Source organism: Lutzomyia longipalpis, chromosome 2, assembly GCF_024334085.1.
Source record: "Lutzomyia longipalpis isolate SR_M1_2022 chromosome 2, ASM2433408v1".
Taxonomy (NCBI): Eukaryota; Metazoa; Arthropoda; class Insecta; order Diptera; family Psychodidae; genus Lutzomyia; species Lutzomyia longipalpis.
Genome location: NC_074708.1, coordinates 2,042,351 through 2,061,269, shown reverse-complemented (window position 1 = coordinate 2,061,269; position 18,919 = coordinate 2,042,351). Strand labels below are relative to the sequence as shown.

Sequence of the window (18,919 nt, the reverse complement as noted above, 5' to 3'; positions counted from 1 at the left end):
AAGTGAACACATGTTCATAATTTTATGTGTTTATGTAATGCTGATGGAAATTATGCTAAATTGGCTTTTTTCCTCTACTTCTCACTATTTGATGAAAACTCAACATTGTGTCTCTTTGATGCACATACGATTATACCTACTATATATCTACCTATCTGTGCTATATATAGATATGTAGGTATGTTGATGATCTCCCGTGATATACCTACTATACTTTGAGACTCCATGAAGGATTTTTTCAACACTTTGCATTTGCAGTGAACCTGCTAAATTAGGGCTCTTATGCTTAATGGACATTTAAAAAAAATTTATGGGTTTAAATAATTTTTAGAATAAAAGATTTAAAAAAAATCTGAAATAGTTTTTTTTTAAATATAAAATATTTTACACAATCACAAGAAATTAATATTCTTACATATTTTTTTTTAATATTTCATTTATTAAAATGATTCTCTGATTAATCTCAAAATTCTGAAAAATTTGCCTAAGAATTTTATTTAAAAAATCTAATTCAGGCACGAATAAGACACATTGTCTGACCAACGAAAAGGAATAGGCTGACAGTATTAAGTTTCGTAGTTAAAAGCCTTTACCAGCTTTTAAAAATAAATTTTATTTATTGACGATTTAAAGAAATTTAAAAACCTAGCTTTCAAAAAACTTAAAGCATTCTAAAAAGCATTAAAAAAAATAGATAAAGTTTAACAGTCTGGTATGACTTTTGGTTCTTTACGAATTTATTTTAACCATTTTGAAAAATATCTTTTTGTTAATTTGTTTGATTTCAATAAAGCAATTTGTTTTATTGAAAAATACAAATCTTAACTTTCTGTTATAATTAACCTTTTACATTGAAGTCCCACCCTATAAGCGCGCGATAGACAATAAAAACGATAGCCTAGGAATAAATTCATTTCATAAGGATATTTTCTTAATAATATTTACACGTTCCAGATAAAAAGAAAACAATTAAACATTCTGAATAAGATTAAAACGTTCATTTGCTAAATGTTTGTTTTTTTTTTGTCGGTATTTCTTATCCCAAGATTAAGAACAAAGGATAAGAAAAATAAATAAATTGCATAAAGTTGTCTTGTTCATTTTTGCCATATATAGGCAATGTTATGCTGACTGTCTTTAAAATCAATGTGTCTACCTCGGAGGAAATTATGTATACGGATATAGAGAGCCATATATACATACATATGTATGTAGTTATGTATAAAATTGAATTCCCGCGCATTGCTACTGTTCTTGCTCCGCTTAAGCGTGATCAGCAAATAAATAAGATTTCGGTGGAGACATTTTGCAGGAAAAGTATAAAGAGCTGTGTGATGTGTAATCAATGCCCGATGGTATTCCTAATTGCGCTAAAAAAAGAGAAAGAGCGAAGTGAAATTGAAGACATTTTTGATCCTCGAGGGTGTGGGCGAGAATAACTATTCTGCCACAAGAGAGGCGACCACATGGGTTCAATTAGTGGGAAATTCATCCTGTGTGCAATCGCAAGAAGAAGTCTTCTTATTGTTCCCACAGTCTGCAAAAGCCGTACATACATATATAGCGGAGAGAGAGACGATCAAGTGGAGATCTTTCCTTTAATTACATCTCGTTTATGGAAGAATGCCAAGTGGTGTGTGTGTGCGCATGTTAGTTCTTTGCTTCAGGTATTATCAACTAAACCTTTTTATCTTATACCTTGTGTGAGCATTGATATTGTGTATGGGAGAGGCAATGGAGAGAGAGAATGTGAATCAAATGTCTTTTATTTTGTGGCTACACAGAGCACAAAACTCTTTGAGACTTTGAGGCATATACTACAGCATAAGATGCTGGTGGTGCTCTCCGTTGGGCTCTGTATACCGGATTGAGGCGAGCACACCTTTTACCCCATCGGAGATTGTTGCCAAATTTCCAAAATGAAGGCACCTCTATGAATAAATACTCACACACAACACATCTTTAATATGGAGGAAATTTGGATGGAGGAAAAAAAAAGAGAAGATATGGAGAGAAAATGAAAGATCGCATAAAGTTTTTTTCCCCTGTGCCCTCTTCTTTCTCTTACACCAATTGAAATCTTTTGATGTTAAATTAGCATCGGTGTGTGCGAGAATGCGTGTGGTGATGGGGCAAAAGAAACCTCAAAAGAAACAACAGGCAAAGAAGAAGATGGTGAAGAAGAAGAAAAAACCCAAAGATGTGTGAAGAGAAAAGGGGAATGGAAGTTTTAAAAGAAGAAGAAAAAACGAAGACGAAGAAGAGCAAAATTTCCGACGAGATTTCTGGTTCCTTTTGAGAGCCAAAGCGCAAAGAGAGACACACAAATTGCTACTTGGCCGAATGTTGGATGGATGGTGCAAAAGAAAAGATGGTGGATGATGAGGAATGATGGCACATGCTTTAAAAAAATATCTACCCTTTGCTATGCAACATTTTTGCGTGATTCAATCACAAAAATTTCCCAAATTACCTTTCTTGACTCTCTTTCATCTTCGGTTGATCTGATCCCGCGGGGAATGATGGTAAAAAAATATTCTGAGAGAGATAAATTTTCTTTCTTCTGTAAATTGTGGAAAAATTGTCTCACGCTCAGCATACGTTTTTTTGAACAATTATTACATAGAATGAGATCCTTCCCTCACTCATCTTTCGTCACGGACACCACGTCAGGAGTTCTGTACGTTGCATTCTCTCTCATTTTCCCCGCGTGATTCCCATTGAAAATCCCAAACGTTAAACGAACGAACAGCTGTTGATGAGAAAAGAAGGGGTCCTCTTGTATGAATTGCTCTGTGCCTGTGCTTTTTCAATCAAATGCACCAAGTGGATTTTTTCCCCTTAAAGAATGATGAGACAGTGAGTGAAGTGGAATAAATATCCTTGTCGCGTCGGCGATACAAATTGTCGGCTCTCATGGGTTTTTAAGCCATTGCACAACTCGCACCAGGATGGGTGGAGAGGAAGATAAAATCGATCTTGCTTAATGAACATGTTTCCAATCTCAATTGCCAACGCACAGCTCCTTCACAGATGCAATTTTAGGTTGACAATTTGTCTGCACAGTGTCAACTGCAGCTCAATCTCTTCGAGTGCACTTTCACCAATCTAGCATAATTTCTTTTTAATCTCCCAGTGAGGTGATGATGAAAAAAAAACGGCTCATTAAAACCAATATTATATGTCTTTATAAAGAAACGATCAATTAAGGTGAAAGATTGAGAATTGAGATAAATCTCATTTAGAATCATCAGATTTATCTCAAAAGGCAAGTTTATTCCATTTTCAGCAAAAACACTTTTTAAAAGCTTTTCAAATTAGGTGAGCTTTTTTTTTCTTTAAATAATTTCCACGAGATTAAATTATTTATTCAAATATTCTTGAGGTTTAGAGAGCTGTCAGAAATGGGCTAAATTAATAAGTTATTGAACAGATACTTCACAGCATGAAAAACTCTTTTATAGAAAACAAATAGGTATGACTGATTCAAGAAAATCATAAGAAAACAGGGGAGTAGTCAGAATTCTGAGATCACTTCGATTAAAACAACAGCTGTCAAAATTCTAAGGAGTTGTTTTGAGATTTTTTTTAAATCTTATTCCTTCTTTAATTTTTATTTTTAAAGACATGGGAAACTAATTAACAAAAAAAAACGATTTGGCGTAGAAACGTTTGAGATTTCTTTTTTCTTTTTAAATTGGAAGCCAATTTTAAACGTTTGATAATTTTTTAACGTTGTTTAACGATCCTTTCTAACTTTAACGTTTTATCTTCTTTGTTAACGTATTTCTTTAATGTCGGATTTTTACGTTTTAGCGTTTGAAGTTTCTTTTTTAACGTTTGACATTCTATCAACTTTACGTTAGTTTGAATCTCGATTCTTTTCTATGATTGACATTTATTTAAAATATTTATCTTATTTTCTTATGTTTAATTTTAACTGTGTTTCTTTCAGACACAGCTTTTTTTAAATATAATTTGAAAATTTATTTTTATAATTAAATAATTCCCATGAATAATTTTGTTTTATCTCTAAACAAAAACCTAAAATTTCGACAATTTTAAGAAATGTTTAGAGTCTAAGTTTAGACAACTAAACTTTTTTTTCTCCCATTTTTGACCTAAGTTTTAAAAGAGGTCACTTTCCACAAACAAAAATGAATAGACTCCTCTTCAAACATCCAATAAACATAAAATTCTATAAATTTGGCAAACTTATAAAATTAATATGCATTCCCCATTTTCTGTGGTCAGAGCAGCACTTCTCTAAGAATCGCCGCGGGAATGTGTTTTGAATAAGAGTGTCAAAAGAATAAATATTTTTGAGAGTTGGTTGAAAATCAAATTTTTGGTCATTACCATAAATCTGTCATAACATAAAGAAGTTTCTGAGAAATACAATATGGTTATTTCGAAATAATAAAATAAAATATATATTTACAATTCTGCATACGGGTGGCCAATCCCAAAACACACATAGTTTTAATTCTGTTACAATATTCTGTTAAAAAAAATAACATTTGATGTCCAATGAGGTCATAGGGGTTTGTCTCTACTTTTATTAGTTTAAGTTCATCTGATAAGGTTTTTAGGATTCTGAAACGATTAAGGTCCTGACTGAAAGCAAAGCTCTGGGGATTTTTTTTTTAATTGAGCTTTTTTCCCCTCTTGTATGCTTTGCTCTGGTGAGAAGAAGAAAGGTTGAGCAATAAGCTTGTCCTAAATGGTACAAGTAATTCAGTGATGATGTCAAGCGCGCAACAGTTAAAGGCACACCAACCATCGCGCGCAGGAGAAAGAGAACATGTTTAAAATTTTAAGTCAACTCTACACGCCATTCCACGAATTTTACGTGGTTTTTTTTTACTTCTCCTCCTCATGCTACGTCTCTCCATGATCATACACATTTTTTTTCCCTTCTTGGCCTTTATGAAACATTCTTATGGCACTTGTGTGGACTCTCTTCTCTTGGGGCGACATTTTTAATAGCGCGCGGCCCCGACATCGCGATGGTGTGACACAGGCCAAAAACTCTGTTGGGTGCATGGAAAAAGCCACACCAACATCACGCGCATAACTTTTTTTCTCCAACCATCCATCCATCCAACTCATAAACACTCAAAATATTTCTTCATGAAACATTTTAATTGGAAAATTGCCCACGACAATTACAGCCAGAGGAATCTTTGTCCTCTCTCTCATGGATTTCGTGGGTACAAATCTTCGTTGGTTGAGGTTTCTTTTTAATCCTTCTCATGGGCATTTCATTCCTGATTTTTTTTGCCCCCCTCCGGCACTGTGGTGCGGCCCTTTTGCCAATGGGCAAGTACCCCATAGCCCAGGAAATTGCCATCATTGCGGAATAGAGGTTTGTCATGTTTGTTCTTGGAAGAGTCATTGAACCAGATTGTTAATTAGAAGGCAAAAAAAAATGTGCTGAAGCACACCAAGAGTTTGGTGGCCACTTATGGACAAGCGTCATGTGGTTTTATTTTCATGTGTTGTGTTTTCGTTGTTCTTTTGGCTCAAGATGGAAAATATATAATGTCTAAAAGTAATTTAATTAAAATAATTAGAAAATCCTCTCAAGGAGACCCTCGCCTCGGTGCTTTTTTAGCATGTTTGACAAAATTATCGTGGCTCTATAATTGAGAACAATAGTCGCGGTCAGTCGCGATTGGTTTCAAGTATATGCTTTAGCAGCATAAGGAGAGATGAATGAATTTTTATGAATAAATTACTTTATCTCCATCGAGCACGGTGTGGCGGTTTGGTGCGCATTTTGCCTATGACACCACCACCATTTTCACTCTGCGAGAAATTCGTTAACACAATCCATTCAATGTGTGCCTTGCGGTGGATGGACACAATTGCGCCTTTGTAGGATGTGGGTTTCCCGCACTTTTGTGTTTGATAAGTTTGTCACACTCACTGGTGGAATGTGCTAAATAACAAAAAAAAATCCACGATAAGGGGGTGAGGTGGAGAGAAAGGTGCAAATAAATGCACAATCCATAGAATTTATTTCTTTTCATTTTTTAATTTTTTAACATCAAACTCAAACTCTTATCTGCAGTAATTCCTTCTTCAGGGATTTATCAAACAAACTCCCCCTCTTGTTTAAGGAGAAGTTTTTTGCGTCTTTGGCAAAATACGTGCGTTATTAATACACGAAAAATAATAATAAAATTCTTATTATTATTCGTGTATGACCCATTAAAAATTCGGTGGGCGTTCATCTTTATTATACTTTTATGGCTCTAGAAAAAAACTAAAGAATATTATTCTCAAATTCGTGTGATTTTCTTAAGAATTATTCTGATGATTCATTTCTAGATTTTTTTTGCGAGAAATAATATAGTCTTGTAGATAATATTTTTAGTAGATCACATCCTCACTATAATAATTATTTTTACACAATTACATGGTATATAAAAATCCATTTTGCAGATACAGTGATGCCTCGCAGTATCACGTGCTTCAGTTATCAATTTTCAGTTCATTTGGAGATCGATTTGTGTCGTCAAAAATGAGAGAAAGTTGTTGATTAGTAAATCAAAAATCCTCTTAATAATTGAAATTAATTCTCATTAAATCAATGGAAATTCATAGAAAATGCTCAAATACTCGCTAAATGAATTAAGAATTATTTGAAGATACTTCCTGAAAATTCTAAATGATAGGGCGTAATACGACACAGCACTGTATACAAGAAATACAAGAAAACGGAGTAAAAGATATTTAGAAAAAATTAAATACTTTTCTTTAACAAAACATTTTTATGCTCAAATTAAAGAAAAATTAATTAGCTAAAATAAAAATCTTTTTACAACTTCTTCTTTTCAAAAATGTGTCAATTGTGTGGAAAAGTCAATTAAAAAGCTTTTTTTTTCTGCGAAGAAAATTCTTAAGTTGGGATTGTCTTCAACACCTCTTTATTTTAAGTATAAGAAAATAAGTAGGTAATATAGCTTCTCATGAAAAACCTTGAATTGCTCATTAATTTTTACTTTTAACATGGAAATTTTCTTCTCTCTAATTAGCCATCAATTAAACATAGAACCTACATATTTATATGCTAAATAATTCGTGAATTGAGTTTCTTTTCAAGCAAGAAAAAAATCTTCTTGTCTTTGCAGGATTCGAAGGGAAGAACTGCGAGGAGAACATTGATGATTGTCCGGGAAATTTGTGCCAGAACGGTGGGACGTGCATTGATGCTGTGAATGCGTATCGATGCAAATGCCCACCGAATTTCACGGGAGACTTCTGCGAGGCTGACATTGATGAATGTGCCCTGAGGTGAGATAAATGGATGAACATGCCCTCCCCCCTCTGTGGTGGTGGTGTGGAGTTGTTGTGTTCCGTCGTGTACTACAAGGCGGTCTTTGTTATCATATTTTCCTTTGCAGACCATCTGTGTGCCAAAATGGTGCCACCTGTACAAACATTATGGGCAGCTACTCGTGCATTTGCGTAAACGGCTGGACGGGGCCGGACTGTAGTGTTAACATTGATGATTGTGAGGACGCGGCGTGCTTCAATGGGGCCACGTGCATTGATGGCGTTGGGAGCTTCTACTGTCGCTGTACACCCGGCAAAACGGGTCTGCTGTGCCACTTGGATGATGCCTGCACCTCCAATCCCTGCCACGCTGATGCCATTTGCGACACAAGCCCCATCAACGGGTCCTTCACGTGCTCCTGCGCATCCGGCTACAAAGGTGTCGATTGCTCTGAGGACATTGATGAGTGCGATCAAGGATCCCCGTGCGAACACAATGGGATCTGCGTCAATACTCCCGGATCGTTTGCCTGCAACTGCTCCCAGGGCTTCACAGGACCACGCTGTGAGACGAATGTGAATGAATGTGAATCACATCCGTGTCAGAATGATGGGAGTTGCCTGGATGATCCAGGAACCTTCCGATGCGTCTGTATGCCGGGATTTACGGGAACACAGTGTGAGATTGACATCAATGAATGCGAGAACAATCCCTGCCTCAATGAGGGTATCTGCCATGACCTGATCAATGGGTTCAAGTGTACCTGTGCCATTGGTTTCACAGGTTCACGTTGCCAAATTAACATTGATGACTGCATGTCTCAGCCGTGTCGCAATGGAGGCATTTGTCATGATTCCATCGCCGGGTATACGTGTGAATGCCCACCAGGATACACGGGGCTGTCGTGTGAGACAAACATCAATGATTGCCAATCATCCCCGTGCCATCGAGGGATCTGCATTGATGGTGACAACTCATTCACGTGCCAATGCCACGCCGGCTACACAGGCTACCTCTGTCAGACGCAAATTAATGAATGTGAATCAAATCCCTGCCAATACGGCGGGCACTGTGAGGATCTCGTTGATGGCTACAGGTGTCGTTGCTCCCCCGGAACATCTGGGGTTAATTGCGAGGTGAATGTCAATGAATGCCACAGCAACCCTTGTCGCAATGGGGCAACATGCATCGATGGCATCAATCGCTACACATGCCAATGCGTGCCAGGCTTCACAGGACTCTACTGCGAGACGAACATCAATGAATGTGCTTCGGAACCTTGTGCCAATGGTGGGGTTTGCATGGATCTCGTCAATGCTTTCCGCTGTGAATGCCCCCGTGGATACTACGACGCCAGATGCTTGAGTGATGTGGATGAGTGTGCTTCCAATCCCTGTCTCAATGGTGGTCGGTGTGAAGATGGGGTTAATCAGTTTATCTGCCACTGCCCCCCTGGCTATGGGGGAAAACGCTGTGACATCAATATTGATGAATGTGGCTCCAATCCGTGCCAACATGGAGGGATCTGTCGTGATGGACTCAATTCCTACTCATGCCAATGCATGCCAGGATACACAGGGACAAATTGTGAGGTGAACATTGATGATTGCGTGAACAATCCCTGCCGCAATGGTGGCTCATGCATTGATCTCGTCAATGGGTACAAGTGCGTGTGCCGCGTAGCCTACACGGGGCACAATTGTGAACAAAAGATGGATCCTTGTCAACCAAATCACTGCCACAATGGTGCTAAATGCACCCCCAGCTCCAACTACCTCGATTTCTCGTGCACCTGCACAATCGGCTACACCGGGAGGCTCTGCAACGAAGACATCAATGAATGCGCCCTCTCGTCGCCATGCCGAAATGGGGCAACGTGTCGCAATGTTCCCGGATCCTACCAGTGCCTCTGCTCAAAGGGCTACGAGGGGCGTGATTGCACCGTAAACACGGATGATTGTGCCTCATTCCCATGCCAAAATGGCGGGACATGCCTCGATGGGATTGGTGACTACACCTGCCTCTGTGTGGACGGCTTCGAGGGGAAGCACTGTGAAGTTGATATCAATGAATGCCTCTCAGCTCCATGCCAGAATGGGGCAACGTGCACGCAGTACGTGAACTCCTACACATGCACGTGTCCACTCGGTTTCTCAGGGATGAACTGCCAAACAAATGACGAAGACTGCACGGAGAGTTCCTGCATGAATGGTGGCACATGCATTGATGGGATCAACAGCTACAGCTGCTCCTGCCTACCCGGATTCACGGGTGCCAATTGTCAGTACAAAATCAACAAATGCGACTCACAACCATGCAAAAATGGGGCAACATGTCACGATGATCAGGGCAATGATTACTCCTGCTACTGCTCCTACGGCTACACGAGTAAACAGTGTACAGACTACGTGGATTGGTGCTCACAGAATCCTTGTGAGAATGGCGCAACGTGTATTCAGCGGGAGAATGTCTTCCAATGCATCTGTGCCACAGGATGGACAGGAAAGCTCTGTGACGTTGAGATGGTGTCGTGCAATGATGCAGCCATCCGGAAGAATGTAAAGCCGAAGTATCTCTGCAACAATGGGACATGCGAAGATATTGGGAATTCCCATCGTTGCCACTGCAACACCGGCTACACAGGAAGCTACTGCCAGAAGGAGATTAATGAGTGTGAATCAGCTCCATGCCAGAATGGGGGGATTTGCAAGGATCTCGTTGGTGCATATCAGTGTATCTGCCCAAAGGGATTCCAAGGGCAGAATTGTGAGCTAAACATTGACGACTGCAAGCCGAATCCCTGCCAAAATGGTGGCACATGCCATGATCTCATCAACAACTTCAGCTGCTCCTGCCCTCCGGGAACATTGGGTATAATCTGTGAGATTAATCACGATGATTGCGAACCCGGAGCATGCCACAACAATGGGACGTGCGTTGACAAAGTTGGTGGCTTTGAGTGTCGCTGCCCACCGGGATTTGTGGGATCACGCTGTGAGGGGGATATCAATGAATGCCTCTCCAACCCTTGCTCCAACCCTGGGACACTCGATTGCGTCCAACTCATCAATGATTACCACTGCAACTGCAAACCCGGACACATGGGACGACACTGTGAGATCAAGGTGGACTTTTGTGCTCAATCTCCCTGCCAGAATGGTGGGGTGTGCTCAATGCGCCAGAATGGGCATCAATGTGTCTGCCTTGATGGCTTCTACGGGAAGAACTGCGAATTTTCCGGACATGATTGCGACTCCAATCCCTGCCTCAATGGGATTTGTGTCATTGCCGATAGGGGTGGGTATCGCTGTGAATGTCCCGCAGGAACAGCCGGGAATAACTGTGAGATAGACACACTGGATGAATGCCAGTCGAATCCGTGCAAAAATGGGGCTCAGTGCGAGAATAAACTGGGAGATTTTGAATGTCTCTGCCCACCAAAGTATCCGGGAAAGATGTGCGAAACCTACGATCCCTCCTATCGTGGCTGGTATAACGTACACTCCAATGCTGTTGGGAACTTTGCAACAGATCTAAAGTATCAGCAGGAGTTGTGTCTTAAGCGTGGTTGCCGGGAGAAGCAGGGAAATTTCGTTTGTGACGAAGAATGCAACACTTATGCGTGCAACTTTGACGGCAACGATTGCTCCCTTGGGATCAATCCGTGGCGCAATTGCACAGCAAAGATTCGCTGCTGGCAGGTCTTTATGGATGGGAAATGCGATGAGGAGTGCAACAATGTTCAATGCTTGTTTGATGGGCATGACTGTGAGAAGGCACTACCGCAGTGCAACCCTGTGTACGATGGCTACTGCAGCAAGCACTACGCCGATGGGTACTGTGACTACGGATGCAATAATCGCGAATGCAACTGGGATGGTTTGGATTGCATCAATGGGCCACCGGAATTGGCACAGGGGGTGATCTCAGTGATCCTCCTGATGGACATGGAGACATTTAAAGACCGCAAAGTCACCTTCCTGCGCGACATGGGCCACCAATTAAGGACAACAGTGAGGATACGCAAGGATAGAGAGGGCAATGAGCAGGTGTACCGATGGATTGCAATGTCCCCCGATGGGATGTTGCAGAATAATCAAATAGGACGCGTACCCAACATTATGTACACGGAGAGTGTTGTGGATTCCGGTGTGCAGGTTTATCTGGAAATTGACAACCGCAAGTGTGTCATGACGGACGAAGGGGAGTGCTTCACAACAGCCAATGAGGCGGCAGAATTCCTCGCAGCAACAGCATCCCGAAGAGTCCTCCCGCAGAACTTCCCGATTTATCAGGTTCGTGGAATCATTGAGCCCGATGGGCCATTCGATCCAACAGGCTCTGAGAGCAATAAGTACGTGATTCTGGGTGCAATAGCTGTGATTGTGGTGTGCTGCCTCTTTGGGGTGCTCATCACGACAAAACGGAAGCGTGCCAATGGGATTACGTGGTTCCCCGAAGGATTCTTCAGCACGAGCACGGGGCCGAGCAGGCAGTCGCGCAGACGTGGCCCAGATGGGCAGGAGATGAGGAATTTGAATAAGAACAGCTCAATTCCGTGCATTGATGTGGATATGAATAGTGCACACATGGGGCATTCGCAGCAGTGGTCAGATGATGAGAGTGACATGCCACAGCCGAAGAGACTTCGTCCCTGCGATCAAGGCTACTCATCCGATCACACCGTTGTCACTGACTACGAGGAGACTGAGCCACGTGTGTGGTCACAGCAGCACTTGGAAGCTGCAGACATTCGTATCCCGCCCTCAATGATGACACCCCCAGCGCATCACGATGGGAAGAATGATGTGGATGTTCGGGGCCCGTGTGGAATGACCCCGCTGATGGTGGCAGCGGTGCGTGGTGGGGGCGTCGATACAGGTGAAGATGCCGACACAAATGACGATTCAACGGCTCAGGTGATCTCTGACCTCCTGGCACAGGGTGCGGAGCTAAATGCAACAATGGACAAAACGGGTGAGACATCCCTTCATCTCGCAGCACGCTATGCCCGTGCAGATGCAGCCAAGAAGCTCCTCGATGCAGGTGCTGATGCCAATTGCCAAGACAACACCGGCCGGACGCCACTTCATGCTGCTGTTGCAGCCGATGCAATGGGTGTCTTCCAGATCCTCCTCCGGAATAGGGTGACGAATCTCAATGCTCGAATGCACGATGGGACAACACCGCTAATCCTTGCTGCCCGGCTGGCCATTGAGGGCATGGTGGATGATCTAATAAATGCCGATGCTGACATCAATGCAGCTGACAATTCCGGCAAAACTGCCCTCCACTGGGCAGCAGCTGTAAACAATGTGGACGCCGTGAATGTCCTCCTGCTGCACAATGCAAATCGCGATGCACAGGATGACAAAGATGAGACACCGCTCTTCCTGGCGGCACGCGAAGGCTCCTTCGAGGCGTGCAAAGCTCTCTTGGATAACTTTGCGAATCGCGAGATCACCGATCACATGGATCGATTGCCACGAGATGTTGCCAGTGAGCGTCTCCACAATGACATTGTACGTTTGCTGGATGAGCACGTGCCGCGGAGTCCGCAAATGGTGACGGTGATCAATAATGTGATGATCGGATCACCGAACCATTCCCAATTGATCTCCCATCCGACGATCATCACCACCGGGAAGCCGGGCAAGGCGAAGAAGCGCCAAAAGCCACTCGTTAACCCCGCAAGTCCCGATATGATTGACACGAATGGCGGTATTGCGGTGCGACGCAAGAATAGCGTCAAGAAGAACTCTGCAGCGAAGAAGGGACAAGCCATGAATGATGTTCAACTATCAGACGGTGGCCTCAGCTCGGTGGAATCACCCCTCACCAACATCCCCAGCCCCTACGATACGGCTAGTCTCTACTCCAATACCCTCACGGTGCCGCATTCAAAGGAAATCCTCGGAACGACCAAGCAACCACCCAGCTATGAAGATTGCATAAAGGTAGGTCATTTCATCCCTTTCTTTTAAGCTTTCCTTGCTCATCCGAGTTTCCTTTTTTTTTGTTAATTTTCAGAGCGCACGATCAATGCAATCTCTGCCGAATATAAACTTTGAGAACTACGGCTACTCACTGGGATCACCCTTCCCGGAAATGATCACATCCCAGCGGGGTGGCATCCAAATTGGAGATCAAGGACTCAGTCCACCCTACTCCAATCACTCACCACCGCATTCTGTACAAAGTAACTTAGCGCTTTCACCGCAAGGATACATCGGTGAGTCTTCTCATCTTTCTTTTTTTTAAGCTTTAGGATTTTCTTTTTAAATTTTCCTACACTGAAAAAAAATGTTGAACTGGTAAGATTCTTAAAATTTAACCCATAAGAATCCAGGAGCGTAGTCAGAGATTTATTCTAGAGGATTTTAAGGAAAACTAGTTTTTTAATATAAAAGACACGTTAAATATGCAAAATAAATTAGAAAAAAAGTATTAGGAATCGAGGAATTTATGAAAATAGAGATTATCAAATTATATTAACGGTTATTCCATTCAAATTAGTTTTTTTGTAGCAGATTTTGACAAGAGGTATAGGTTTTTTTTGATAATTGTAGCGTTTGACGTTATTTTTCTAACAATTGACATTTTTTAAATTAAAATTTGACAGTTTATTTAAATCAAAAGTTGACATTTCGCTGCTTGCAACAACAGTTACCATATCTGCTGTAGAAATCCCTATCTTGATACGATAATTGCTGTTACAAGCAGCGATTTAACTTGACGTTTCACTTTTATTAACGTTTGAGATTTCTTTCTCAACGTGAGACATTATTTTCCAAGGTTCGATTGTTTTTAAAGTTAAACGATTCATTTATAATATTTGATGATTATATTCTCACTTTTGACATTCCTTTTCTTCAAACTTTTCGTATTTCTTTTCAACTTTTGACAACTTTTCTTGTCTTTTTGACGTTGCTTTACTAACGTTTGACATTTATCTTTTTTTTTTTATCTTTGTCATTTTATTCCAACGATTGACGTTTATTTTCTAACAATTTGTCATTTTTGAACGGTTCAAAAATCTTTTATAATTTCTCATGAAATTAGAGGCTCAACAATCACTTAATGTGACTTCTAAAGACACCAATAAAAAAATGTAAACTGCTTAATTTTTTTAAGGGTGTTTGTCAGTGTAGCAGCTCCTCAAAAAATTCTTCAAATAAAACAATTTACTAAAAAAATAAATTTTTTTTAACAAAACAACCAGGAGAAAGTCAAAATTATAATAATTAAAAAAAAAACAAAAAGCATTAAAATATTTTTAAATAGGGAACAGTGGGGTAAACGTCACTTAAGAGTTTTGGAATATATAGCTTACTTCTTTAGAACATTTTCCCCCCTAAAACTCTTTCTCAGATCATTTTATTCTATCTAGCTAGGAAAGTGAGAGTTAAGTGTTTTTTTTTGCCCCACTTTCCCCTAATTTTTTTAAAATTATTTTCTCACTGAATCGTGCATAATTCCTTTTCCTACAGGATCTCCATCTCCGGCCAAATCACGCCCGAGTTTGCCGACGTCACCCACGCATATTGCAGCCATGCGACATGCCACACATCAGAAGCACGGAAGCAATCAGCCTGGGAATAGCCAAGTTCCGGGCAATGGAATGGTGCCCAATGGACAGATCCTCAGTGCGGGATTGTCGCAAAATCTAGCCAATCCCATAATGCCAATTCAACTGGGGAATTTTGAATTTAACACGACGGGCCTGGAAATGGCGGGATTCTGTAGTCCACCAGGTGAGATTTATCCCCTTTTTTTGTTTTTTTTTTGGGAGGTCAACAGGGTGATGGTGAATATTGTATGGAAAGAAAAATCATTTGTTTTTATAGCACAAGGTACGTCAGCATCATCCCAGGGATCATCTCCAATGAGCAACAGTCAATCCGTTCACTCACCCGGCTCATCATCGGGTGCCAATGTGAGTAGTATGCCGAGTAGTGTGGGTACAGTGAATGGCGGAGGAGCGGTGGGCAATGGGCCGTCGCAGCAGCAGCAGCAGCAGCAACAGGCGCAGGTTCATCAGGGGTTGGGCAGCTCAAATGGTGCTAACCAGCAGTCGTGCTCATCCTTCCATCAGTACTTCACGCCGCCAAGTCAGCATTCCGGCGGTGGCACGCCGCAGCATCTCGTGCACACACTGGACAGCTACCCGACGCCCTCGCCCGAGTCCCCGGGCGACTGGTCCAGCTCGTCGCCGCACTCCAACTCAGACTGGTCTGAGGGTGTGCAATCGCCGGCCAATAATGTTTACGTCACGGGTGGCCATCAAGCCAATAAAGGCTCCGAGGCGATCTACATCTAAGCCTCCACCCCTCAATTTACAAGGAAAATTTACAATTTTAATTTTTCAACATGTAAGTGTTTATCTAATTTTATTACATTTAGCATTTTTTTTTATATAATTTGTCGATCTTCTTTAAAACAAAAAAGTAAATAAACAAAATGATAAAATAAAATAAGAACTGAGCATTTGCAACAAATCGCTATTTAGAATGGTTCTAATTTCATCATCATTATCAGTAGCATTTAGCTAAGAATTCTTTTATAAAAAAAAACATTTTTTTATGCCCCAAATAAACCTTTTCAACGTATTTTTTTTTAAATAACTCTTGCAATTTTTTCAAGGGTTTATTTTTTTATAAAAATATATTAATATTTTAATGAAAAGACAATAATAAAATCCCAATAAATTCTTCTTAGTTGATGAGAAATCGTCGCCTGCATCAGTATTTGTTGTATAAATTAAATTCCTTTTGGAAAAAAAATGTACGACAAGTGTTGATGCAAACGACGTAATCATTAGAACAGAAGAAAAATGAAAAGAAAAAGCATTTACTTATTCCAGAAAATAGACAGAAAAAATAATACAGGATTACATCGAGAATGCCTCTAAATAGAAAAAAAAACGTAATTTTATAGTGAAGCTAGACTGATTAAAAAAAAATTATAATATAATTTTTATATAAATAAAGAAAGAGAAATCATTCATTTTTTTTTTTACTTTTATGTACATATTTAAAAATTGTTAAGAAAAAGAGAAAAGATTTGTTGTAAACACAAGAGTATATAAGTAATTTTGATTATGTAATAGTATATATAAAATAAATAGAAATTAAATGAGAAAGACACACAAAAAATATTATATTCGTACTTTTAAGAAATGAAAAAAAAAATGATATACAATTTTTTTTTAATAGAAAGATGAGAAGTTTTAGTTTAAATATTTTATTCAAAATGTTTCCACATTATTGGATAAAATTTTATAGATGAAGAAGAAGGAGGAAAAAAGACGCAGTAATAATTTAATAAAAGTAATTTAATTAATATTTTCTTTAGTAATTGATTAATTCGTCGAATTATTTAATTAAAAAAAATGATGATAAATGGAAATCTCTTTACTAAATAAAAAAAAATCAGTGTTAATTGTGTGCAATTATTCTACTCATTTCTTATTTTGTTCTTTCGACAAATACAACAACACTCATTCCCGGCTTAAATGAACAATAGAACAATTGAAAGAAAAAAAAAAAAAAAGAAAAGAATCTCATTGTGGCTCTCTTTCTCTCTACTAAATTCCATTGAGATTTTAAAAAGAAGAAAAAGAAAATTAAAGAGAAAAGACAATAAGGCAAAAACAAAAAAAATGCAACACAGAAAATTCTCTCAAATTAATGGTAGATTCAAGAATTTCATTTTTATTTTTCATTTAAAAATAAGAAGTTTAAAAGAAAAAAAATCTTACTGATAATAATATTATTGTACAATACAATTAGATATTGTAATAAAAAGTATTTTTTATTAAATATAATAATTAAATGAGAAATCTCCTTGGTGTTTTAATTACTTTCTTTGGTGAACTTTTAACCCCAGGTGTGCCCCCATTCTCTCTGAAAATTTTCTTTGTTGACCTTTGAGCGCATAAAAAGTTTTGGTTTTTCATTTAATTCAAAATGAATTAGATTAAATGAATTTTTAGACAAAATTTCAAGAATTTTGGTTGAAAATTTATACTCTTTTCGACAATTTTGAAATCATATCACGCAAAAATTGCAGATAAAAAATATTCCTGGACCAAAATATCTCATCAAGGCTACTTAACAGCATCTTCTTTACCCAAAAAACCGAATTAGACATCCGTGGGATGATGCTTTCTGGGCAAAGAAAAATGTCATGTTTAAAAAACTTAGGTCATGGATCTAAAAAAAATCTGTCATGCTTACCAAAATTTAGGTCATGCAAAAAATTTTCAACCCCAAACTCAAACAAACACATAATAACTCCCCCCAAAATTTCATTCTGGCTGCGCCCCTGATCCCGGTCAAATCAGAGTTAAGGAAATATAAAAAAAAATGATTCTGCTCGAAATTTTTCATAAATAAAGGAAAAAAAAGAATGCTTTTCCTGCATTTATCCTTAACCTTATAATATAAATTGAAAAATTGAAAATTGATTGAAAAGATACCATCAAATGCATTCAAGAATATTTAAAACAGGGAAATCATCCTCTGGATGGAACCCGTATTTAATTTTAAAAATATTTAAAAATTTCTTTAAGATTTTATAATCATTACCGAGAATCTTAAGGCCTAAAATCGTCTTAAAGCGTATGGAAAAAATCAGAAATAAGCATAACTTAGCTGAGATAAGATATTGAGATTCGAAGGAAGAAATTTCAAAGAAAAAAATCAAATTAGCCCCCATTTGTCAGTAAAAAAAATCTATAAATACGTTTTAAATATTTTGAAAATTTACGCGAAAATACATTTTTCTCTCTATTTACATTCAGCTTCAAAATTTTCTTGGAAGATGTATCTACTAACACCGGCCTGAAAGGGTTAAATTAATAAATAAAATAAATTTATTGTCAAATAATTAATTATTATCAAGCTGCCTTTTCTTCAAGAAGGAAAAGCTCGTAAAATGATAATCTTGACCTTAAAAAAATGTCAAGAAGTGTTTTCTGCTTAACATTGTGGGACAATCTACTTTGGCTTTAACCCAGAGGTTCGGAGCTTTGTTCTCTCCTATCTCTCTCTCTTAAGGTTTGATTCATATCTATGTGAAGAAGATTTTTCCTTGCGGGGAAAACAGCCTTTTTACATCATCTCTCTATTTCCAATAATTTTCCATAAATGGTTCATAAATTGTTTGAGGAAAGAGCTTGTAAAAAAATTCCATAAGCATGAACGAGATAATATTTTTTGGATTTTTACGAGCTCTAATTTTTTTTCTTACGTTATCAATTTGATAAAATCATGCAAGAAAAATTCCCTGAAGGAGATTTCCTGCATTGATATGCAAATTCCAATTTATCAATGTAAATGACTTCTTTAACATGGCATGAACGGGATTGTCTTTGGAGAATTCTTTTCATTATTATGAAAGTGCAGCTAACAAGACGTAAAGAAGTAGACAAATGTTGCAAAAACTTATAAAGAAGTAAGTTAATGGAAAGTTTTTCTGACTGAGACATTCTTTGAGCACAATGTGGCACAAAATACTCGTGAGATTTGAATGTTTTGTATGTACTCCGTCTCAAGCTTCCGTTCCCATTTGATTCCCTTTACTTCCTTTCTCGCTCTCACTCTTCCTCACCACATCCTTCCCTTTATGAAG

At 38.9% G+C, this 18,919-nt stretch overlaps 1 protein-coding gene across 2 annotated transcripts in view; it reads left to right on the top strand.

Moving 5' to 3' along the window:
* The window catches only part of LOC129788550 (neurogenic locus Notch protein), a 46,059-nt gene extending 29,619 nt beyond the window's left edge, over positions 1 to 16,440 (top strand). Inside the window, exons 5-9 of one of the 2 annotated variants that reach the window (XM_055824729.1) lie at positions 7,140 to 7,302; positions 7,413 to 13,242; positions 13,316 to 13,517; positions 14,776 to 15,039; positions 15,133 to 16,440. In XM_055824729.1, the coding sequence (XP_055680704.1) occupies positions 7,140 to 7,302; positions 7,413 to 13,242; positions 13,316 to 13,517; positions 14,776 to 15,039; positions 15,133 to 15,605 (6,932 nt within the window). In that variant the 3' untranslated portion in view covers positions 15,606 to 16,440. Of the gene's footprint in view, positions 1 to 7,139; positions 7,303 to 7,412; positions 13,243 to 13,315; positions 13,518 to 14,775; positions 15,040 to 15,111 lie in introns of both variants that reach the window. The other variant, XM_055824728.1, reaches the window with a different exon arrangement.
* Positions 16,441 to 18,919: the final 2,479 nt, after the last annotated feature.